General features: G+C 45.7%; 1 protein-coding gene across 7 annotated transcripts in view; it reads right to left on the bottom strand.

Annotated features, from left to right (window-relative positions):
- Window positions 1-7,786: 7,786 nt before the first annotated feature.
- Window positions 7,787-25,291, bottom strand: part of CAMKK2 (calcium/calmodulin dependent protein kinase kinase 2) — a 50,425-nt gene continuing 32,920 nt past the window's right edge. For 3 of the 7 annotated variants that reach the window (XM_084819857.1, XM_084819861.1, XM_084819863.1), the window contains exons 7-16: window positions 25,041-25,077; window positions 23,321-23,342; window positions 21,751-21,839; window positions 21,198-21,397; window positions 20,395-20,448; window positions 18,886-18,959; window positions 17,699-17,786; window positions 13,870-13,998; window positions 11,596-11,696; window positions 7,787-10,053 (exon numbers count right to left, since the gene is read on the bottom strand). In XM_084819857.1, the coding sequence (XP_084675983.1) occupies window positions 9,975-10,053; window positions 11,596-11,696; window positions 13,870-13,998; window positions 17,699-17,786; window positions 18,886-18,959; window positions 20,395-20,448; window positions 21,198-21,397; window positions 21,751-21,839; window positions 23,321-23,342; window positions 25,041-25,077 (873 nt within the window). In that variant the 3' untranslated portion in view covers window positions 7,787-9,974. Of the gene's footprint in view, window positions 10,054-11,595; window positions 11,697-13,869; window positions 13,999-14,664; window positions 14,785-17,698; window positions 17,787-18,885; window positions 18,960-20,394; window positions 20,449-21,197; window positions 21,398-21,750; window positions 21,840-23,320; window positions 23,343-25,040; window positions 25,078-25,291 lie in introns of all 7 variants that reach the window. The other 4 variants (XM_084819858.1, XM_084819864.1, XM_084819859.1 and 1 more) reach the window with 3 other exon arrangements.

Raw genomic sequence — 25,291 nt, 5'->3', positions numbered from 1 at the left:
CTCTACTTTCTGTAGGAGGAAGTTATCCGCCACACAAGTCAGGAATTTCCTGGAGGGGCCATGTTTTGCAGAATTTGTCTCCCAACAAATATCGGGGAAATTGAAGTCCCCCATTACTACTACATCATGCTTCCTTAAAACATTGGCTATTTGCTTTTCAAAAGTTTCATCCTTGTCTTCTCCTTGATTGGGTGGCCGGTAGTAGACTCCGACCACCAGGTTCCTTTTATTCTTTGCTCCATTTATTTCAACCCAGATGCTCTCGATGGGGCTACCAAGCTCATCCTCCTGTATTTCTGTGCAGAGATATGTGTTTTTCACATACAGTGCAACCCCACCTCCCTTTCTGTTCCTCCTGTTCTTTCTGAACAAGTTATATCCTTCAGTTGCTGTATTCCAGTTATGAGAGTCATCCCACCAAGTCTCAGTTATACCTATCAGGTCATAATTTCCCTCTTGTATTAAGAGTTCAAGTTCGTTCTGTTTGTTTCCCATACTCTGGGCATTAGTATATAGACATCGAAGACCATGTGCTTCATAGTCTGGCTTTCTTCCTACATGTGTCTGAAGACTATTATTGGGCGCTATCAGAGCTGTTCTCTCCATTGCAGTGCATGCGCCTATGTCCATTGTTACCCCCAACATTACATCTCCCTTCCCCGTAGGATTCAGTTTAAAGCCCTCCTGATGAAGTTCTTCATGCTGTGGCCAAACACATTCTTCCCATCCTTTGTGAGGTGCAACCCATCCCTAGCCAACAGCCCATCTTCCAGGAAGTATAGCCCGTGGTCCCAGAATCCAAATCTCTCTCGTCGGCACCACCTTCGTAGCCAGTCATTCACCCGGAGTATTTTTCGTTCCCTTTCTATCCCTCTTCTAACTACTGGAAGGATGGATGAGAAAACTATCTGGGCCCCAAAGTTCTTGAGTTTCCTTCCCAAAGCTTCAAAGTCTGACGTGATCTCTTCGTAGCTCCGCTTGGCGGTATCATTTGTTCCCACATGGATGAGAAGAAAGGGATACCTGTCAGTGGGCTTTATGAGTGCAGGCAACCTTTCAGTCACGTCTCTAATCTGTCCTCCCGGGAGACAACATACCTGGCGAGTCCATGGGTCTTCGCGACATACTTGGGTCTCGACCCCACGCAGCAAGGAGTCTCCCACTACTACCACTCTTCTCTTCTTCCTCTTGTAGGCCTGGGTTTCATCGCCTCTGTTTGACTGACCTTCAGCCTCTTGCTCACTCTCATGCAGGTTCCCCTGTGATTCTTCCTCTGCAGGCTGTCCTCCAGTCTCATCTGCAAGTACCTGGAATCGGTTCCACAGCTCCACTGCTTCCACTGGTGCAGAGTGGCGTCTAGTTCTTCTTCTCCTGTCACCCTTTTCCAAGTAGTATCCTCTACTCCATTTTTCTTCACCTCAGCATTTCCCACTGCCTCATCTTGCTGTTGCTCTTCAAGCTTCTGGTCTGCCCTTTGCTGCTGTAGTTCCCCCATTCTGTCCAAGAACTCTTCGTGTTCTCTTATTCCCCGGAGGGTCGACAGTCGCTGCTCCAGTCCACTTACTTTTTCTTCCAGCAGCGTGATCAACTTGCACTTGTTGCAGGTGTAGGCCATGTTGTTCTCAGGCAAGAAAACAAACATTGCACACACCTTGCAGGTCACCACCACTGGAGAGTCTTGTCCTTCCATAGCCTCTTTTCCCTTTTGTGTCTAGCTTTGTGATTGTTCTAGACTAGCCTGTGCCTGCTCCTCTACTCAGTAGAGGTTAAAAGCAGAGTCCCACTGGTGTGGAAGTGTGTGCTGGCCAACTCCTGTTTGCTCCCCCTGTTCGCTCGTTCTGTCCGCTCGCTCTCTGGGAGCTTGCCTGCTTCTGTAGTCCCTGGACCAGCTGGAGCAGCTTGCTCTGCTCTGCTCTGCTCAGCTGGGGGGCGGGAAACAAAGATATGTATATAAGTCTTTTATATATCTTTTCCTATACCTTTTTATATATCCTGAAGTAAACCTATGGTTGAAACATGTTTGGTTATTTCTGGTATTGAATGATAAGATTGTACAACTTGATTTTGCTCTCTTCTATTGCTTAATGACTGTATCTTTGTAGCCTGGCTAGATACAGTAACGTTATCAAACGTTTGGGATATTGTTCAACTTCACCAGTTTGCTTCTCCCAATTGCTTTATTGCTTCTTGGTTTGGGGTTGGGATAGATTTCCTTTTGGTCTGGTTTATCCCAATTTATTCAGCCTCTGCCAAGGTCAGAAAGCACTTCAGCTCACCTGCAGGGGATTCTGGGAATCAACAGGCTGTGGTACTCAATCTTGCAGCTTGCAGGTGGTTTGGGGCCTAGTTTTCCCTTGATAAGAGAGCGGGTTAGTGTGTATTTTGGCTTCCCGTTTGACTCTGCAAGCCAGAACGCAGCCCTGAACGGGATGCATGAATGGTGCAGGCAGCTGACATTATAAAATAGAAATGTTATGCTTTATCTGATAATGTTACATTTATGTATTTTAATGTGGTCATTTTTAATTACTACTTAAGATGTTTTTAGGGGTCAATAGCTTTCACTGGGGAGGCTACAGGGTGGGGGCCATGGCTACCTTCGAGAAGCCCTGTGGGGCTTTGTACGGCTTCCTCTTTGAGTACGACACCACCTGGATCATGTCGATCAGGAGCTGCAAAGTGGGGCTGATGAACCAGCTAGTCCAGTTGGCCATCTTGACCTATGTGATCAGGTAAGGCTTATGAGTGTCTGTGTCTATTTAGCGCTGACTGGTTGCTTTTTAGGGAGTAACCTCAGGGTCTTCCAAATGTCTTCCCCTTCCTCATCTCTCCGAAACTGGGATAAAACCCAAACAGAGAAATAATGCCAGAAGGGTAGCCACGTTAGTCTGTTGCTGCAAAAAGCAACCAAGGGTTCTGTAACACCTTAAAAGCTAACACATTTTTTTTATTTTTTCACAGTTCCAATATAATTCCAGTTATTCTGACAGTATTAATGTGCAATATTAAATACAAAGTTTTTTAAAAATTACAAAAAACATGAAACTAGGCAAACAATGATGGGCATTAATTTCAATATCATTATCTTACTTTCTGAAACAGAATAAATGGATGCCATTCAATCCTAAATTTGGGGATTTGTTGTCTTCCAATGTATCACAGCAGACACTTCGATGAATTAGAAGAGCTAACAGCATCGGATGGATTAACCAGAAATACTTTGCAAATTAAAAGCAGAGCCAGAGTTAGGATCACCACGAGGCTCCTGATATCTTTTTGTTTCTTTGTATGTCTGTTTAAGTTAAAAATGTTTTAAGGGGGCTCTGGTGCCTTGCAACAACTGCAGCTGTTCAAGAGAGCAACTTTTCCCCATTGCTCCGTCTGCACTTGGTGAATGGCTGCCTGATGTGCAGCTGTTAAAGGAGCCACATTAAACATTTCAGTTTTAAAAACAGGTGCAGGAGCTCTGTGGCAGCCCTGTTGTGGAGGGAGACCTGGGCTTCCTCTCACTCGACAGATGGGCAAATTTAAAAGGGGGTGGCGAACATAAACTGGGATGTTGTAGGCTTCTCAAGGCCCCATGGCAGCTGGGTAGTCTCCACCCTCAATCCGTGCATCGTCATCTTCTTTATAAAGTTGTAAAGCACTTACAATTTTTTCTCTCCCAGTTTTGGTTGCAAAGGGATTTCCTTCCTTCTCCCTCAACCCTCTCCTCCCACCCCCCAGTATGTGCAAAAGATTCTCCTCAGCTAGAAGGACCCATCTTTGCTTTGATTATTACGTGGCCATCTCAACATCCGTTCTGTAGTGGAAGAATGGATCGTGTCTGTGTGGTTGCAGGAGTTGGCTGTGAGGCAAAAACTGGAGTTTTCTCAAAATGGGTGCTGGGCTCATCTGTACATCCAATTTCTTTCCTGTCAGAGACCTTAGACAGAAATGTTGAGAATGTGTCCTCTCCCTGTGTCTGTCTCTCCCTCGTAGCTGGGTGTTTGTGTGGGAAAAGGGCTACCAAAAAACAGATTCCGTGGTGAGCTCGGTAACCAGGTAAAGAGAGTTGCCATGATCAACACTTCAGAGTTGGGCCCCTGAATTTGGGACGTCGCTGACTACAGGTTTCCGCCTCAGGTATGTATGTCAGAGATGAATTTCATAGTTTTGTTAGGGATGTGGTCTGTGCTCAGGAATCTATGCTTGGAAGCCGGAACTTGCAAAAAGCATTCCCCCCACCTTCTTATGTATGTAGGGCAAGAACTCTGTATTCATTATGACAAAATCACATTGAATCAAACACAAAGTCTCTGCCCAGAGGTAGGTCAAGTCACAACAAGTTCTCCATCTTTGGAACTCCCTCCCCAGGGAGATACGTATGGCTTCATCACTGCTGGCTTTTAAAAAAAACAACAAAGACTCATTTTCCAGTCTACATTTGCTGCTTTAAAATCATTTGCTGCTACTGCTGCTGTTTCTACTACTGGTGTGTCTGTGAGCATCTCTACACCAGCCTAAAATCCTGCATTTAAAACGGGGCTTTCTGCTTCCATTTTAAATGCAGGATCACACCGGACACCCTTTACACATGCTTACTTTCCCCCTCCTTCTCCCTCTTATCTGAGTCTTCCATCTTGTGCCTCATCTTGGTGCTTTTCCTTTCTCATGGAGGGAACATAAGCGGGGTAATGTAATAGCTCATTATCTCCAATCTATTGAAAAATGGAATACGGGTCATTTAGTGCAGCAGACGCTCTGGAGGTTCATGACGTCATCTAAAGGGCCCACAAACTTCCGTGAGTGAGCAATCTCAATTGCAGGATAAAAGCTCTGTGTGAAGAAGCCCTGTGTGTCTGTGTCTAACTGTAATTGTATGTTCATCTTTTTGCAGTATTGTAAGCTGCCTTGTGGTGGCAGTGAGGCCTGGAAAGCGTGTTAAAAAATTTCATCATCAAAATCAGGGCTGGCATCAGCAGTAGGTATGACTGGGCACCTGCCAAGGGCCCATGCCAGCAGTAGTATTTTTGCAAATCTGAAGAGGGAAAAGAATGGAACAGGAGATTTACTGGTTATGATTGGTAAAACTACGCTATGCAACATTGCAGGGAATCAGTCATTTTCAAGCACTCTGTATTTTTCAGGGATCTTTTGCCATATTAACACATCTGCTGGACTGGCATCGAGGGTAGGCATGGTTGGGCATGTGCCAATGGCCAACACCCCAGCTGGGGCCCACTGGCAAGAGCCCCTGGAGTTGCTCCTCCTCTTCACCACTGCAACCTGTTTGTTCGCCTGCCTCTTGCTCTGGCCCAGACGGTGGTGGTGGTGGTGAGCAGAAGATGCCACAGCCTGCTTGCTCCCTGGCTTTCTGCCTGCCAGGAAAGCAAGTGGTAGCCATGACGAGAAAGAGGATGAGGAGCAAGAGTGGCTGGTGATGGCGATGGTGTGAAGGCAGACTCTCGGAGGGGGCCCGGAGGGGTCTTTCCCGAGGGCCCTCAGAAATCTGCAGCCAGCACCGATGCTGACCATCTTCATAATCTTCGGATTTCATGGATCTTTCTTCTCTCTGAAAGTCTGAAGCGAGACCATGCAATGTTGGGAAGTGGATGGTGGGGAAAGCTGTTCAATCTATACCCTGGGGTCAAGTGGTGCATCTGCCCTCCGTTGGAGTAGTGCTTGCAGGACCTGCCCATTCTGCATCATGAAGGGGAGGAGTCAGTCTGCCAGTAGAAATGGGAGGAGCTGTGACAGTCACTTGCAAGTAGCTATAGCACAGGTCACTCATGCTGGTCTCAAAATGGCTGGGCTTAAAACAGAATCAAATGTGCAGGAGCCAACCCCAAGGTTTTAGATGCCAGCCCTGCTTTAAAGTTGTGATGTCAACTACCTTGGGTGCCCCAGTGACAGGACGTAAAGGCAGAATATCAGATATTGCCTAATTTATGCAAGTTTGCAGAACAGGGTTCACCAGGGTGCAGCATTTGCATTAATCTCTGTGAAGAATTTAAATTGATATTAACCAACCTGGGTGTCCCAGTGACAGGATGCAACGGGCAGGATAGAAGTATTTTTGTGTATGCCTAATTTCTGCAGGTTGCAGAACTGGGCTCCCCGTAGTGCAGAATGTCCATTCCTTTGCATGTAATTTTGACTCTTTTTTTCCTGAGTGCTGAGGCAGCACTCACTGGCTGGCTGCTGTTTGTTGGATGGTTTTTGATGAATCCTTGCAGATTAACTGGTTGTGAAATAAGTCGTTGTTGTTTTTAATGCATTCCTCCATGTGAAAGGTTACAGAAACACTGGCTGTGGAGGCCAGCAGTGCACTGGATGAGACTCCTGCGCTGGCTAGATTGGTAGCTTCCTCTTCAGCTGATGTGTTTGCTCTTCTTCCTTCCTAGCTTCCGAATGGAACAGGCGATCAACCATCAGAAGCGGTGAGCAAAGCTACACCTCTCCGCTACGCAAAATTGTGGGGGATCAGTGCTTTTCATAAGAACATAACGTAAGAACATCAGAAGAGCCCTGCTGGATCAGACCAAGGCTCCATGTAGTCCAGCATTATGTTCACACAGTAGCCAACCAGCTGTCAACTGGGAACCCACAAGCAGGGAATGAGTGCAACAGCACCCTCCTGCCCGTGTTCCCCAGCAGCTGGTGTACATAGGCTCACTGCCTCTGTTACTGGAGGTAGCACACAGCCATCAAGACTAGTAGCCATTGATAGCCTTTCCCTCCAGGAATTTGTCTAACCCCCTTTTAAGGCCATCCAAATTGGTGGCCATCACTACATCCTGTGGTAACAAATTCCATAGTTTAACTATGCACTGTGTGAAGAAGTCCTTTTATCTGTCCCGAATCTCCCACCGATCAGCTTCATGGGAGGACCCTCAGGGTCTAGTATGAAGAGAGGGAGAAAAATGTCTCCTTATCCACATTCTCCACACAATGAGTAATTTTGAACACACCTGTCATGTCTCCCCTGACCCTCCTTTTTTCCAAGCTAAACAATCCCAGCTGTTGTAACCTTCCCTCATAGGGGAGATGCTCCAGCCCCTTGATCATTTAAGTCGCCCTGTTCTGCACTTTTTCCAGCTCTACAGTATCTTTTTTTGAGGTGTGGTGATCAGAACTGGACACAGTATTCCAAGTGTGGTCAATATAGTGAGTTGTGTAAGGGCAGTATGATATTGGCAGTTTTATTCTCAATTCCTTTTCTAATTATGCCTAACATGGAGTTTGTCTTTTTTACAGTGGCCACCCACTGGCTTGACATTTTCATCGAGCTGTCCACCACAACCCCCAGATCTCTTTCTTGGTTGGTCACTGCTAGCTGAGATCCCATCAGGCTACACTTAAAGTTGGGATTTTTTGCCCCAACATGGATCACTTTACACTTGCCTACATTGAACCGCATTTGCCATTTAGATGTCCATTCTCCCAGTTTGGAGAGATCCTTTTGGAGCTCTTCACAATCCCTTTTTGTTTTAACCACCCTAAATAATTTGGTGTCATCCGTAAACTTGGCCACTTCACTGCTCACTCCCAATTCCAGATCTTTTATGAACAGGTTGAAAAGCATTGGTCGTAATACAGATCTCTGTGGGACCCCACTATTTACTTCCCTCCATTGGGAGAATTTATCATTCATTCCTACTCTCTGCTTCCTGTTCTTTAACCAGTTCCTGATCCATAGGAGGACCTCTCCTCTTATTCCATGACTGCTAAGTTTGCTCAGGAGTCTTTGGTGAGGGACTTTGTCAAAAGCCTTTTGGAAGTCCAAGAAAACAATGTCTACTGTATCACCCCTGTATACCTGTTTATTGACACTCTCAAAGAACTCTAAAAGGTGAGACAGGACTTACCTGCATGTGGTTCTTCCAGATGAGGCTTTCATTGTGCAATCACCCCATCTTATTCATGGAATTTTACAAAGGTGTATGCATCTAGATGACACCGTCTCCAGGTTGTAAGCCTCCAGTGTTTTCCCACCACTGTTTGTTTTCTTTCCACACAAAAATCCATCATGGAGGAAAAGACAGACCAGTTGCACATTGCATTTTGTTTGGCCATGCTAGTCCCCTGTGTCTAGAACAGGCTTTGCCAGCCTGGTGTGTTCCAGATGTGTTGGACTCCCAGCCAGCTGGGAATGAGGGGGGTTGCAGTCCAACATATCTGGAGGGCACCAAGCTGTGGAAGGCTGTTTTAGAAGCATCCACAATCTCAATAGGGAAGCTAGCAAGAAAGCAGAGAGGGCTAAAAGCACATTAGGACTACTTCGCTAAGATCTGAGCAAGCTTCATCTACTCCAGCGTGTCTGTCTCCAAGAGGGGACAGCTAGACACTTTTGGCTTTGAGCAGGGCTCTCAAATGCATCCTCCGTGTTCAGAAATCAGCAGGTATAGTTCTTCTAGGACGATACTACTTTAGAACATTGGGAGGTGGGGGAGAAAAATTGCACTGCCAGAAACTGCCTGCTGACCCATGGAAAGCTAGACTGTCAGGGAAAGAGGTTCCCTAACATGCTCAGTTTTTATGAACAGGGAGTTTTTGTTTGTTTTCTTCTCCAAGGGAAGGGTGGAAGCTTTCAAACACACAATTCCCCCAGCTGCTATTACAAAAGTACAGATTTTATGGGCATCACAAAGGTATTCTAGCAACTAGTCCACTTCATGGCAAAGACAAGAATACTGGGTGGGGGCAGAGAGAGGGAATATTTACGCACAAAGTTAGTGTTTAATTTCCTGATTCCAGCTGATTTGTTTCGACAGAATATTCCTCAGCTATTGGGTATAAGTGCAGGAAAATGCAATATCGGTCCCTTTTGCAAAAGGAAAAACAAACATTTTTAAGGTAAGGAAAACCAGGAAATAAGTGCTGCTTACAAGTCGATTAGAATAATGATTACCAACGCAGTCGATGTATTATTTCGGTAATGTTCCTTGAAGCATATTTAAAAACTGCAGAAGCTGCATGTTATTGTGTAAAATGTATTAAACCATGTAGCATACCAAGAATGTTTAGATTGTTTTGTTAAAAACCATGAATTTTGTACATACCATATTGACTCAGAGATCAAGTAAAATTACTAGCAGTAAATTCTGCTTAGTGCTTCATCAGTTGGGCAGAATATCTGTTTCACCCACTAGTGCGTGTTTTCAATTTGTGCTTAAACACGCGGATGTCAAAGGTAGCGCTCCATGGGTTCTGGTACATTGAGCCCTTTAAAAAAAATAAAAGAAAAAAATCCCACCTTTCGCCTTATATTTCTGAAGCACTGACAATCCCACAAATGACACTGATGTTGTGTTTTGGCGTACGGTCAACTACGTCCAGGAAAATCAGGCTGAACCCCTCTCAAACAAAGCTGTGGACAACCCACTCACAAAAGGCCAAGCATTTCCAAAACCCCCGATGGGGCATTTTTGTTTGTTTCCACGCAGTAAAAACTATCAATGCAAAAAACATAAGAATAATATGTAAACACCAAAGCAAGAAAAGATGTATGTTACTGGTAGGTTGCAAACACTCTCTCTATCCCCACTTGGAAAAAAGCACCAAGTTTAGCCACCCACTTTCAACCAGCTCTTAAAAATACGGACCAGAGTCCGTGTGAAAGGTTTGGCCTGAGATTTTTTCCACCCCCCAACTCCCTGTTTTTTGGCCACTCATTTGCTTTTTTTTCTGCAAAAATGCTCCTGGCTCTTCCATCCAGGTGACATCTGGTAGCAGGCCTGATTGTGGTCCCCATATTTTGATGTCAGAAATGATGCGGCAACGGTCATTATTTACGATTCTGGTTTGTTCAGCATGCAGTCACAAAAAGCTCTACATTCAGCATCAATACGATCACCAGCATCACAGAATGCTGGTCGGTTTGACTTGGGCTCTGCGATGTTCTCACTCCGCAGACACACGCTTTGTAAAAAAAATTTAAAAGTAGAAGCTGGAGGTGGGGAGTTCAGGCAGGCAACCCAAACTGGAAGTTTTCAAGACAGCGATTCATTTTCGCCCACTTCTGGCAGGTCGTTGATGCTCTTCAGGTTGTCTTCGCTGTTTTGCTTCCTGCTTTAAAATGAAACAAAGTATATGTCAACAACCAACGACACTTTGCTACGAGGTCAAATGAGGAGGGATGGAAAAAAGAGGAAGGAGGTTGCGACAAGTGTTCTGATCACATCTAACACTGTTGCTCCCTTGCAGCGGCTTCAGTGGGCCACAGACTCCTGCTCTGTACACGTGCAGGTTCACTGGAGCAATGAGTTACACTATAGCCTTAAGCGGCAGGACAACGCATGAGCAGAATGTTTCCCAACACTGAAAGAATGCACCCTGCATGCGCACTGGAGCCTCTAGCAAACGCACACTCTTGTTTCTTGTTGGAGTCGTTCCACAGATGAGAAGGTGCTGTACGTACACACTGGAGTCCTGTGGATCTTTCCAGCCAATGTTTGGGAAATGTGCCAAAAAGGAACCAAAAAGCTGGTAGAGACCAAATCCCTGCCAACAGCGACGTGCACAAAAATCTCTGCAACAACCAACTAGCTCAGCCCCTTCCTGCGGCATTTGTTTAAAGACAAAAAACCCAATCATGCTACGCATTTCAGAAAGGGAACTCCAAAACAAGAGCATTCCATGTCTCAGAAGATGGCCTCATGCCCCCTTCCCCTGCAGCATGCAGTTGGGAGCACCATTTGATCCCAGTTCATTGCGTAACGGACAGACAGGTAGAAGGAGTTACGAGGTAATCGCAATCTTTACCTTTGACTGGTGTAATATTTCACATTTCCTGATTTGTTTTTTCTGGAGTCGTGGGGGAGTGGGGTGGGGTGGAGAAGGAGAGGAAGAGGGAGGAAGTGGATGTGAGAACACACACACACAGAAAAAAGAAATCGGACCAAGTCATCCACCGTCAAACGCAATAACATATACATATATACTGGATACAGTTCAAAGAAACCAAACCACAAAATGAAGCAATGGAACTATAAGCAGGCCACTGTATACTCCTCCCGGTGGTCAGGCACTGCTACTTGGTTCAGATTTGGTAGTGTGAAAAATCTCAGCTTTTGTTAAAACAATATGAAAAAGAAGTTTCTAGTCATATGGTGTTCTTATGTCTTCTACATAAGACAACAGCACCACACTAAACAGCCAGATTATGCCAACATTTCTTCATCCTTATTATCAACAAAAATAGGCTACCAATCATTACAATATGTTGGCTATTCCAATAACGATGGAACATTTCCATTGTTGCTCAGACTTAGCACAAGACCTCCTCCTCCCTGACTGGCTCTAATAATCCAAGTTAATTTGTTTAGAGCTGCAAAATCCAATTGGTTAATGTACCACTCTGTGATTCAGCCTTCCCCAACCTACATCTCCCAGAATCCCCCAGCCAGCATGGGTGCTTTTCTAGAATGTTTTCCTGCAGGTCCAGATTGTAAGGAAAAGTTGACCATGCTGCCCTTTGGGGAAAATGTGTTCACCGTTACTCATCTTTTTCGAAAAGCTTTCCAAGGAAACTCCTCCCCACTCCTGCCCCCAAATTGTCCACAACACAGCCTGAAAACTCTTGGCCCACTCTACAGCCCCAGAAGCACTTACATCAACAGACTGCCTGGTGCGGACAGGGATCTCTCATCCCTTCTACTTCCCTCAAATGGGTTCCCAAAAGATCTTTTCCTGATCATTGATTTTACCAGGATCTGAAAGAGAAGAGGAGAATAATGATTTCTGTTCTTACATAATGCCACCTATGTACATGGAGCTTTACAAAGCATGAAGGGACAGATCCTTGCCCAAAGAACCTTAACATTCAGAAACAGACACAAGGTAGACCAAGGAACAGGAAGGAAATTGAGGCAAGGCTAAACACAGGAGGAATACTCACAAAGATTGGCGCATTTTTATTTATTTAAAACATTTCTTGGCCGCCTTTCAGGACAGAAGCCCTCCCAAGGCGGCTTACAGCAATAAATACATAAAACAAAATATAAAAAGTGATAAAAAGGTAAAAACAATAAAAGCCAACAATAAAACCAACATCAACGATAATGGCAGTAACAACAACAATAGCAGTCATTTCAAGAGAAGGCCACAGTAATATGTTTTCAAGGCCTTCTTAAAAGCTGCAGTGATGGAGTATGGTGACCTCTGATGGCAATTTGTTCCAAAAGTGTGGGGCCACTGCAGAGAAGGCCCTCTCGTGTGTGGTCACCCACCTGACTGCTCTCACAGGTGGGCAAGTGAGGAGGACCTCTCTTTCTGATCTTAAAGTGTGGGCAGGCTGATAATGGGTGAAGGCGGTCCTTCAAGTAACTTGGTCCCAAACCGTATACGGCTTTAAAGGTCAAAACCAGCACTTTGAATTGGGCTCAGAAACACACTGGTAACCAGCACAGCTGGTGCAGTATAAGCATGATGTGATCAAATTGCCTCACACCCACCAATACTTGGGTGGCTGCATTCTGCACGAGCTGGAGTTTCTGAACCATCTTCAAAGGCAGCCCCACATACAGTGCATTATAGTAGCCCAGTCTGGATATCACTAGTGCGTGGATAACTGAGGCTGCACATTACTGCAGATCCATCAGAGGGGTGGGGAAGGGCAAACCCAGGCTGCTCTCCAGGGACCCCAAATGTGCAACTGGTGTTTCTGTAATTCTTGGCAGGATTTTAAAATGTTAAAGATGTTAAGGATTTAGTACAACAAAATAAAAGAAAAACAAAATCTAAACTGCATGGGTTTAGGGTTTGTTTGTTTTTTTAAAGAATTAGGGACAGAATCCATAATTATGATTGCAATAAATGTTTGTAAAAATCCAAGCACCTTGTAGAATATTCGTATAAAAGGCCCCTGCGTGTAGTAAGGTAACACCTCAGGGAGAGGGCTACATGAAACCTTTCTTGCTGTCTGTGTGTGATGTGTTTACTTAATGTACACAAGGTTTTTTTTATGATACAGTCTGGAATAGTGAATGAGCATGTCCAAGAGAGAGGCTACTCATCGTCTTCTATATGTTGTAGTAGCTTATTACACGGAGGTACATTTTACAGAGGGAGCATTCAAAATCACAGATACTGATTTTGGGGGGCCCAAATTTTTGGAGATACAAGGGGCCCCCAACACACACACAATTACCTGGTTCGCACGATCACTGCAACTCCCCACCATGGTGGGTTGCACTGTGTGCCAGCGCAGCCAGTTTGAATATTGCTGCAATTATTGGGCAGTATAGACATGAAATAAAATAAAACCCCCAGTGTGGGGTTGCCACAGTTTGTTCTGTTGTCCAAACCCGGGCAGCGAGGGTTGTTTGAGGGTTAAACAACTCTCAAACAATCCATGGTCTGCTGCAGGGTTATTTGAGGGTTGGTTAACCTTCAGAGAAACCCTGCTGCCCGAGTTCGGATGACACAACAAACCATGGCAACCCCCACTGGAGGCTGAATATTCCAAATGGCTGCAGTGATCATGCAAACCGGCCCAGAGTTGTAAGTGATAGGTGGCAGAATTAAAGACCACCTCGGCCTTTAACTTCCTCATTCTGTGTGGTGGGCTCTTTATCAAAGCTCTCTGCCTCCTTTAAAGAAAGAGTATGGTATGCGCAGCGGTTTAAACATGTGCTGTAGACATGCCCTTAAAACCCTCTACGGCAGCCTTTCCCAATCTGGGCCCCCCCAGACGTGTTGGACTACAACACCCAGCAACCCCAGCTAGCATAACCATGCTGGTGGGGGATTGGGTAGTCCAACACATGATGTCGTCCAGGTGTGCTGTTGCAGTACAGCACATCTGGAGAGTCCCAGGCTGGGGAAGCCTGTCCTATATCAGAAATCGGGGCAGCGTATCCAAAACATACCCACAGCCTCACTCACCACAGTGGCCAGACTTGGGATGTGTTTAATGGAATTCTCGACCTCTTCTTCGGTCACTTCAATGAGTGTGCAGTTTTCGTCCTCCGTTGGCAACAGTTCCACACCATTCTTGGTGACCCAGGGGTGCACCTGGTTTTGAGAGAGAAGGGAATCCTGTTACTTGGTCAGAATTATCACTTCCACACCACTGAAAAAGCAGAGACCACCATAAATGTGGTAACCCTGACTCTTGTCACGAAGATGGACATTATCACTGGGCAGAGGCTGATGTGGTGCGGTGGTTAAGAGTGTTGGACTAGGGGTGGGGAGACCCGAGTTCAAGTCCCCATTCGATCATGAAGCTCACTGGGTGACTTTGGGCGAGTCACTGATGCTCAGCCTAATCTACCTCGCAGGATTGTTCACAGGATTGTGAAGATAAAATGGAGAGGAGGATCATGTGTGCCACATTGGGTTCCTTGGAGGAGAGGTGGGGGATAAATGCAATAAATAAATGAATAAAAATATTGTTCTGTTTCAGGGGATGAGGAAACAGTTTAAGAGCAATGCACTTCCTTTTGGCCTGGAAGAAGAGAAGTTCCAAGTCTTGAGTGGGCAATGAGTTGCCCACTCCTGATCAAGGCAGAGGAAGGGGCACCGTGAAGCTGTGACTTGAAGTAAAACTAGAACGTTGGTTTACAAAATGGAGAGAGTGTCTGGCACTTTGGGGGGGTGGAGGAAAGGCTTCCTAAATCAGTCCAGCTACTGTAAAACAGTTCTCAGCTAAGGCCGTGACCTGAGCATCGTGATACACACCATGGTAATGTCTACAGTGGGTTTCCTGTAATATGTTCTCCGTGGGGCTGCCTCTGAAGAGGGGTTGGAACCCGGAGGCGGTCCATAACGTGGCAGCAGGGCTGTAAACTGGAACCATCCCTGCAGAACACATATAATGCCCTTATACCAATCTATGGTGCAGTCACACTTGGAACAATTGTGTACAGCTCTGGTCTCCAGAAAGGATATTGTAGGGCTGGAAAAGAGAGTCACAAAAATGATTTGGGGGCTGAATCAACTCCCCTATAAGGTAAGGTTCGAACGTTTGGGGCCTAGAAAAAAGGTGTCATTGGGGTAGAATATAACAGAGGTTTTGAAAAGTCTAGGTGGTGTAAAGAAAGCGGACAGAAGGTGTTTCTCCCTTTCTCTTAATACCAGGAACTGAGATCATCCAATGAATCCTAAATTAGTGGAGATTCAGGACAGACCAAAAGGAGGACTTGTTCACACAGCACATAAACTATGGAATTGCTTCCACAAGATGTAGTGATGGCCACCAACTTGGATGATTTTAAAAGATTAGGCAGTGTCATGTTGGACAAGGCCAGCAATGGCTACTAGTCCTGATGGCTGTATCTTATTTCCAGTGTCAGAGCAGCCTGCCTCTGAACACCAGTTGCTGGGGACCATGAGCGGGAGGGTGCTACTGTGCTTGTGCCGAGCTTGTGTGCTTCCTGTGGGCATCTGGTTGGCCACTGTGTGAACAAAACGCTGGACTAAACAGGCCTTTGGTCTGGTCCAGCTGGGCTCTTGGTACACTCTTATGGCACCAGTTCTCAAAAAGTTAATTTTGGCTTCTGGTGAATTTCCAGGTTCAATGCAAAGTGCTGGTTTTGACTTTTAAAGATGCAGGCAGCTAGACATCAAAGTATCTGAAAGATCGCCTTCTTCCACAAATCCCCCCAGGGCGCTTTAAGATCTTTGGTGGAGTTGGAAGAGGTTGTAATCATGCATTGGCAGCTGATTTCAAAGAGCATTAAGGAAATGACTGGATAGGACAAAACCGCTAAAACCTAAATGCAACCTTGTTGGGATATTTAAACATTAATGCGAACAGGAACTGGCTGGAAATGGACTGCTTGTGGCTAGAGTCCTGTTGGCAAAATAATGGAACCCCATCCCAGCTAAGATGAATGGTTATGGAATGTTTGGCAGATAAATCTAATGACTTCTTTAACTGAATGGAGACATTCATGGGATGGGGGGGGGCATTCCATGGATTCCTCTCTGACATATTGCTTATTGGAATAGGAAGAAGGAAAATGTGAGACAGAAATTATCAGCCAGCTATGGAGTAAAACTGTAATACTTCAAGTTGTTTAATATCAATAATTAAATACTCTGATAGCAACTTAATATTTATCTATATTCACAGTCCTATAGAAGTTCCTATAGTAATACAGACGTTCCTGTGTGAATATACACTATGGACAAATCATCCAAACCAACATCAGCCCCTGTTCTCACATATTCGGATGATTTTATAGACAAATTTCAACTTTTTCTAACTTTCACCAACTCTTTAGATCCACTGCACTATGGTCTAAGTATCCCTTCAGCCTCTGAAGTTGATTGAATGGAGTCTTATGGCTGTTTTGATGTGGTTTAATGAAGAAGGCAGCACGTATCTATGTGTCTGTTAAGTGTTTTGTTATGATATTTCCAGTGAAGACTTCTTCCCAATTTTTCCTTTAGATTTCTCTTTTAAAATGTTGCTTAGTGTTACCCTGAGCTGAAATCTAAGGAGCATTCAAACACGTTAATTGTTTAAAAAAATAAAATAAAACTATATTTCTGTATCCTTATGAGCAAATGGATGAATAAAAATATAGTGTGAAAGAGGAATGGTTGGGAGGCTCTCCTAAAAATGAGATGGGTGGCTAGGATGTGCAGGGCCTTCTCAGCGTTTGCCTCCTTGCTGTGAAACCTACTCCCCAAAGAAATCCACTAGGCTCACCCTCTACTGGTTTTTAGGAAGATGGTTGAAATGTGGTTGTTCAGACAGATGTCTGCTGCTGTGGATACCCATTAGCTTTAGTTCCATTTATTTATTTAGGTATTTCAGACATGCATATCCCATCCAAGTCACCCCAGGTGGCTGACAACATTCAAAATTACTATCAGCCAAGTACAAATGAAAAGCCTAAGAACAAACAATGCCACATAAAAAACTAATGGAGGAAAAAACAGCAAAATAAATGACGGTGAAACATCAACGAGACAAAAGCAGGTCACAGACAGCAGCCAAACCCCAAACCCCTTCAAAGGCTCCCTAAACAGGCCTCCTGGGAGAGGGGACTCACTAAGAAGAAACTCCTGACAATGGTGGCCATCCACTGGATTTCCCATGGGGACAGTTTCAGATTATGAGTTATGTGCATGGAATTCTTGACTTTTTTTTATTTTGCAAAGAGCAGCCACCAGGGACTGGGGATTTATATAGACACTGTGGTGTGCAGAGTCAAGCCCTGTGCCCCCATGATGATTCCCCAACGTATGTAGCCACTTGATGGGGTGGGGGGGATTTGCATCAGGGCTGTGGCATGGGCCAAAGGGTTAGACCCCCGTCTGCCCTGCCCTGCAGCCTCATCCAAATTTCCCCCTCCCTCTCCATGGCTGCATTTTGTAAAATGAAGACATCAGGAGTTTCAATCACAACAATTTGACTTCATGCACAGTTTGACCCTGAGCCTGCAAAGAAGCTCTGCTGAGAAGCGGCAGTCCTTTAAAAGATGCACTATTTAGGTGCGATGACTGTTTTTCTTGTAATTTACCTGTTAGGTGTCTTCTGAGCTATTTGGAAGCAGCTTTAAGGAGCTTTTGGGCTATCAGGCACAAGAGAGCTTTTAACGTAAGAATTTAAAATTAAGAAATTAATGGCGCATAACATAGTGGAGACGTTGGCAAGGATAAGTATGCCAGGACAACAGAAACCGACTAACACAAGGAACACCAGGAAAATGAAAGCGGTAAGAGTACTACACTGCACAAGAGGTCTGGGACTGTCAGATACCTTAATTTCTGGGACAGTAATCCTGGACTCGGGATTTTTGTCCAGCATTTGCGTTATTAGATCCTTTAGTTCATCAGAAATGTCAGGCCTTGGGTGATTAAAAAAAAAGCAACTTTAGCAAAAAATTAATAAATTGCTGATTATCATTAATACTTAATACATACGCAAATACATTAATAAACAATGAACTGATACATTTGTTTGGCTTTAAGATGCCAGAAACTCAGGATCTGGTATGAATACTGTGAAAATTCAGCTCTCTTTAAAACACACATGCGCACACATACAGCACACACCAATGAAGTCTCCAGTCCCTAAGGATACAAAAGTAGGTTTGAGAATATGTTGGCAATACCTGGTGGAATCTAAGGGGCGTGAAGCAGGATATCCAGGGGTCAAGGGGCAGGGATTGAGACCATCATAACTCCTTGTTGTCGTCCCCGCCCGTAGCTCTGAAGAACTGGCGTGTGACCCCCTTTGATGCCATCCTGTATAATTGCCTAATACCCACCCAGGTGTGTCTACTGGATGGGGGAAGGTCAAAATGGTTGCTGTGTTTGCAGCACTAACCATGGATTTCCTTGAGGCCTAACTGCGTAGGCCACGCAAGCAGAGGCGTGGGCCCATGATACCCACATGCAAGATTTTCCGAAGCCATCCACTCCCTGTTCCCAGAGCTTTTATTTTGGAATTCCTCCCCCTCTCTCCTGCTTTATTACAAAAGCACCAAGGCAATTATAACCCTTCAGAGAATGATGAGCTTCTTCGGACTTATATTCAAGTCTCCACATATGCAATTTGGCTGGCCTCAGAAGTCGCCGCTGAATCTGTCCTACTCTTGACTGTGATGTCATGCTGTGCTTCGGAGGTGCTCCGAGTGTCTTCAAGACCTGGTGCAAATCTGGGGACATGCCCCCGCCTTCCGCTCTGGATCTGAGCTGGGGCCGGGTGGTCACGGGGACTCATTCCTGTCACGCCCGAGCCTTGGAATAGCTTGGAAAGCAACAACGCTTCTTCAAGGCTCAGCGTGAGCTCTGTGAGAGCTGCCCTGCTCTTCTCCAGGCCCAGAAAAAAGACAGGGGACTTTGCCAGAGTCCAAAAGTACACTCGCCACTTCTAAACTGGCCACTGTTCTTGTGGGCCCACTGTTTTGAATATTCATAAACGCAGCTGTCCTGTATACTCACTGGTCGGGAAATTCCAGCATCTGGCTCTTGATTTTGCTGTGTAAACTCAGAATCCGCTCATCCATGAAGGGGCACTAGAAAGAACGAGAGAGCTCAACGAGACGCGAATGGGCCACATGCCCATTTGGGCTGTGTTGGATCCCCTGCTCTCTAGAAAGCATCCTCTTCTTCCCTCCGGGTTTGGGGCCTCTCTTGCTATATACTTAAACTGAGTTAACAGGGAAGTGTGAGCAGGGCTGGGGATCTCCGACAGAATTCTCAGTACCTTGAGCACACCTACAATTCCCAGGATTTGGGGAGGAGCCATGACAGGTATGCTGGTATAAAGCATTCACCACGCTTCTGCCCTCCTTCCTCGCTTGCCTTCCTGCCAGCTACCTGAACCAGTTCTCCTACTCCAAGAGTGGGCTGGCTGGGAAATGCAGGGAGTTGCAGGCCTTTCCGTCTGTCTAAACGCACGTAGGATTGTCCCCTTAATCTACTTCCTGGACCGGTCTTCCCCAACCTGGTGCCTTCTAGATGTGTCGGACTACAACTCCAGCATGGCAACTGGAGATGATAGGAGTTCTAGTCCAACACTTCTAGGGGGTTGGGGAAGCCTGTCCTAGACTGAGCTCAATTACACGTCGCATGGGAGATCAGCAAGCCGGGATCCGGGAACAAGCGATCCTCGCTTGTTTGAACTTCAAAGCAGTCATGTTGGGCTGCTAACTTGATCTGTGGAAGGAGGGCTGATTCTGTCCTCCTGTGACGTTTAAATTGCCCCCTCAACTTGCTAGTTCTCTTATACACACAAACCACAAGGGAAACCACGGGTGAGCTGCATTTGGTTCGGCCCCTAGTAACAACCAGATCTGAATCCTGCCCAACTCTACGGGCCCCACTCCTGCCATGAAAGGGATGTGCAGATCCTGCACTCAGATGCCACCTTTGGCTTGGTTTCTGACAAGCAAAAAAATCCCAAACCCTTATTGCACAGTGGGAAGGAAATTCAGGATGATTGTTAACAGCACAGCTACTGATGAGCGCAGAAGTTGAAACGCTGAGCTTAAAATATATTTTTAATACTCTGTTGTTAGTCTTTCTGTCTGTCTGTCTACATGCCTGCCTACATGTCTGTCTGTCTATGCGTGTGTATGTATATGTATATATAATCAAAAACAAAGAACAAATTTATTTTTATTTATTTTACTTTCGTGCATTTTGGACTGCTCAGCACTTGAGGTACTGTGTCCAACTGAAAGCAATAAAAGAATAAAATACAAAAGTGAAACAAGCAACCAAGATGATAAAACTGGGGATCACTAAAAATCAGGGGGTAGCACTAACTATTCAAAGCTCAGCTAAACCATGCTGTCTCAACCAACCGTCTAAAGGGTGATAGGGAAGGAGGTGGCTTAACCTCCCTGAGGAGGGAGTTCTGCAGCCAAGGTGCTGCTACAAAAAAGGCCCTGCCTTGCAGGCCCACCAAACTTCCCAGATTTTGGTAGAGAAGCAACATTTCCTTACCTGACCAAAGACAAAACAGTACAAGGTGACACCCATTGCCCAAACATCTAAAGCCTTTGAAAGAGGGAGAGGGTGAAAGAGAAAGAGAAATACATCAGCCTTCCAAAAACATGCTGTTCAGTTTTTCTTAAAAATATATATATATTTCAAGGTAACACATTTTAAAAATACCAGACAAGAACTGCTATGGCACACCACGCTTTCTCATCTAATAACGTTCAAATCAGAATATTAATAATAGCAGAGATATGAAGATACAGAAAACACAAAGCATCAGAGCAGGGTGGGGAATCCATCCTGTTGCACAGGAGAGGCACAGCTCAAAACTCCGCCACTCCACCATGCTGGCTGGAGGGCGCCGGGAGCCCAGTGCACCCAGAGGGCGGCAAGTTGGGGAAGGTGTACACTTCCCTGCCCTTGCTGTGAAGTGGGAACAATCAAATGTAAAAATGTTGTCTAAAGCAGGGGTGTTGAACCTCTTCCAGTCCAGGGGCCAAATTTCATTTCACAGATGCTCTCGGGGGCTGCATTCCAGTGGTGGGTGGGGCCAGAAGCAACAGGGTTGTGGTTAAAAATACTAGAAATGCCAGCATACTTTAGCTGAAAGTTCTTCCTGCCAGTAACTATGCCTTAGGAGAGGAATTTCAACCTTTTAGAATGTGGGGGAAAGAACTGCACAAATGCCAGGAAACCACCAAATGACTGGTATGAAGTATGTCTGGCTCTGAGCCATGTCGGGCAACCTAGTTCTGGTTGATTCCTAGAAAAATATGGTTGCGTGAACATGTACACACTCAACGTACCTTTCCAGAAAATATTTTCCTGGTTTCCGAGAGGGTTTCTGGTGCCATGAATGCCGGAGTACCCACGGTGTTGGTAAGCAGGGCATCCGTCCCTTTGAACTCGTTGCTCACGCCAAAATCGGCTATTTTGATGTGACCATCCTCCCCGACTAAAAGGTTGGAAGGTTTAATATCCCTGTGGATTATCTTCTGATAATGCACTGTGGGGGGAAAGATGGAATTTGTGACAGCATGAAGAATGCAAACATCGCCTGCCGGGGGGTTCGTCTGCAAAATTAGAAAGGCGCTGGGGCTCATGATTGCCACACCCCTAAGATGGGAAAGAGAACTCCAATAGCCAAATGACTTACGGCTGCAGTAGCTGTGCAGCAGGGAAAAGGTGACACTCTGCACATGCTCAGAGGCACCCAGCCTTATCATGGTCTCTCCATTGCAGGCCAAATTCTGGGACTAAAAATAAATAGCAGATCTCTGCCTTCAACAGTAATGCCATAATTTCTGTGCCCCCTTCTGCCTTCTTGCTGTTCATCTCAGCATCCTCAAGAGAACTCACGGTATTCGATGCCTTTGATCAGGTCTTGGAAGTAGAACCGTGCCTGGTCTTCGTTCAGAGGTTTCAGGTTTGGAACTTCCATCACGGGCCTGCAAGGGCAAAACCCAGATTAGCCGAATAGTCAAGACCTTGTCAGGTCTGGAGGCAAGTAGGTAACAACCAGGCAGGCAGTGAGGAGGTGGGAAGGGGTAAGCTTGCACTCTAGGAGTGGGTCAGTCTGTGGCCCAAACTAAGGAGCTTTCAGAAGCTTTATAGCGCCCAGCAGAACCTTATTGGTCCACATTGCATCACCTGACCCCTGCTGAGGTGGCATCTGCAATACCAACCTTTGGTTGCAGCAGAGTCCAACCTGCCACAATGGTGCAGAGTAAAGCAACCAACTGCACCGCAACCTGGCCCAACTGGGGGCCCAATTTGACCTCCAGGGTTCCTGAGATGGCAAAGCCCCCTTCCTTGGCCCTACCCCCTTTCCCTCAGCCATCATTTGGGGGTTTCCTGGCTTTGTGCAGTTCCACCACCCCACCTCCAATTCTAAAAGATCAAAATGCCTCTCCTAGGGCTTAATTACTGGCTGTAAGAACTTTAAGCCAAAATATGCAGGTGTTTGGGGTCCCGCCCCTTTTGCCTTTGGCTCTGCCCACCTCTGGAATGCAGCCCCCGAGAGCTTCTCCAAAATGTAATCTGGCCCTCAGGCTGAAAGGGGCATCACCCCCTGGCATCACCCTTTGCAGAAGCCGCAGAAATGATGCAATCTAAAGAACTCTGTACAGGTGGCTGGATTTGGTTTTCTTGATTCTGGGGCATCGTTTTAATCTACCTAGCGGAATTATGGCAGAGCACACTCAGCTGCGGCTACAAGGGTCCAGGATAAGCGGCGTTTGGGCCAGAGTGGGTTTTGGGAAGGAATGCTGGCGGGGAGATGGCCCAATACAGAGAGAAGCTCCAGCAGATACAAGATGTGGGGTGGTGAAAAGAGAGGACAAAAAGGAGATGGTGTGTGTGTGTGTGTGTGTGTGTGTGTGATCCTATTTACTTATTATTTTAAATATTTATGAGTTGCCTTTCCACTCTCCAGGGCCCCCAAGGCAATATACAATTTTAAAAACAACAATGCATATCCCAATGCCATGGGATACACTTTAAGATCTCTGGGGCAGCAAATGATCCTTCTGCTGTCTCTGTGCTTTGGTTTTGCACATTCTACAATACACCGTGGACAGGGTACTAGAACCGAGCTCACTAGCCCTTTCACACAGAAATCCATTCCGGTCCCACCCACCAAGTGGTCTTGTTTCAGCAGCCTACTGTAAGGGGCTGTGGGGAAAGCTTTTTAGCTGTCGTGATTTTTATTTCTTTATTGCATTTCTATACCACCCAATAGTCAAAGCTCTCTGGGCGGTTCACAACAATTAATTGCCTCCTAATTATTAGGCAACTGGGAGTCAGAAACTGTGGCCAACCTACTGCAACTCAAGCAGAGATCTACCAAGAGGTCTGCTTTCTGCCTGCCCCTGCATTCATGGCGCTGCATAAATTAATAAAACGGCAGGAACAAAAACAATCATCTTACCCTTTTTTCACAAGTTCAAACACTGAAACACAAAAGACAAAGGTGATTAATTATGAGGAGAGAAGCTTGCAAAAGGAACACAGTCTGCTTTTAATAATGAATAACTCTCCAGACAGGAAAAAGGCTTGTATAATCACATACTTTAAATACATCATCAGAGGGCAAACAATACAGTTACATCGTTAGAGCTCAAGAGGCGTCGGACTGATCCGTGTCTGGATAAGTGAGTAAGGCTGCAATCCTGGGCATATTTAGACAGAACAAAGTCCTACAACTCCCAGCATGGCCCAAGCCATGGTGGCTGGGGCATGCTGGGATTTGTAGGACTGTTTTCTTTTTAAACATGCATAGGATTGTGCCCTAAGGCTTGGTTCATACATGACACCAAACCATGGTTTGGTGCTATGAGAACAGATTCTGGGCATACACACGCCCAACTCTTACTTCCAATTATGTGCACTGCCTAATTAGTCAGTTCCTAGTTTGTGGCAAACCAAAGTTTGCCGTTACATCTGAACTATAGCTTGTGCTTTCCATACAAACTGGGATTAAAGCCTGGTTTACAACCATGGTTTGCACTTGTCCTGCAAACCCCGGTTGCAAACCAGGGCATCTACTGCCACTGCCTGCTTGCTCACCACCAGAGCGAGAGGAAGGCAAACGAGCAGGTTGCAATGGGGAAGAAGAGGACCAACTCCAGGGGGGCTCTTGTCAGTGAGCCCCTGCTGGGGTGTGGGCCGTCGGCACATGCCTGATCACACCCACCCTTCATTCTGACCCTGGACAGGAGACTCTGTGTGAACAAGCAGACAACAAGTTAGACTTGGCACAGAAGCCCTACCAAATTCAAAAGCCCACTTTTGCTAGGGATTTCGTAGTCAGCCCAAGACACGTCACTTTTCTCTCACCTGTACTTCCCCAGCAAGGAAAGGGAACGAAGCCAGAGATCAACTGACTTGGCAAGGGTCACCCAGGAAGTCAGTGGCAGAGTGGGGGACAGGTAGAAGGGCGACATGCTGGCAGCCTGTGCTTCAGTACAAACATTATCCAAGAGGAGGGGGAGCATAACAGCTGAGGGAGAACACGGCAGTGCGGACTGTGTCCAGAAGGATGATTGAAAAATCCTGTTAAACTTCCAAAATTAATTTATAGGGGGCTTTTGATTTAAAAACCAACTCAAAGCAAACACCAGATGGTTCACGGGAGGAGAAAATATGCAATTGTTGTCCAAGATCTATTTTAGTCTCTCTTCCATCTGGAATTGGCTACTTCAGAACCTGGGTTACGAGCAGGCACCAACAACTCTTACGTTAAATCCCACGCAGGCTTAGAAAAGAAGGGCTGAGAGGGGACTCTGCAGCTGCAAACAAATGCGTGTTTACTACCTAAAATGATCAGACTGCCCACCTTTCAAAAATCTGGCCCTCATCACATTTTGGCTTTATCGATGCAAAACACTATGAGCTTTTTGGTGGGTTTTTTACACAGCTTCTGGTCATTACAAATTCATTATATAGGCTCATATTTAAGGCTGTTGATCAATTAAAGACTCTTTGGCTGAGCAGCCGCCTCAGAGAACTCTTGTATCACTTTTGTGCCATGGAGGCCGCTTGCGTCTTGCAACACCCAGCCCAGAGTGACGGTGAAGCAAAATTATGCTGTGGAAGGACCCTCTTTTTGCTTTTGCATGGCAAAATGGATGGGGAGAGGGGTTGTTTACCCATGTACAGGTGGTCTTCACTGGGGTCATCTAGCACCTAGCAACAAAACAGAGAGGGGGAGAGAGAGAGAGAGAGAGAGAGAGAATGTAAAGAAGCACACCGAAGTAGATATATGAAATGCATCTAAATTCCTGTAACAAACACACTTTAAAACAGCATTACAGTATACCCCAAATACATTAAACATCTAGATCTCCCAAGGTTCGAGGGGAGTGAAATCTCCTGCAGAACTTCCATTTCAACTTTTGTT

This window comes from Heloderma suspectum, chromosome 13, assembly GCF_057233095.1.
Source record: "Heloderma suspectum isolate Gila_16-S chromosome 13, 16-S_ref, whole genome shotgun sequence".
Lineage (NCBI taxonomy): Eukaryota > Metazoa > Chordata > Lepidosauria > Squamata > Helodermatidae > Heloderma > Heloderma suspectum.
The sequence above is the reverse complement of the archived record's forward strand: the minus strand, read 5'-3'. Positions and strand labels throughout refer to the sequence as shown.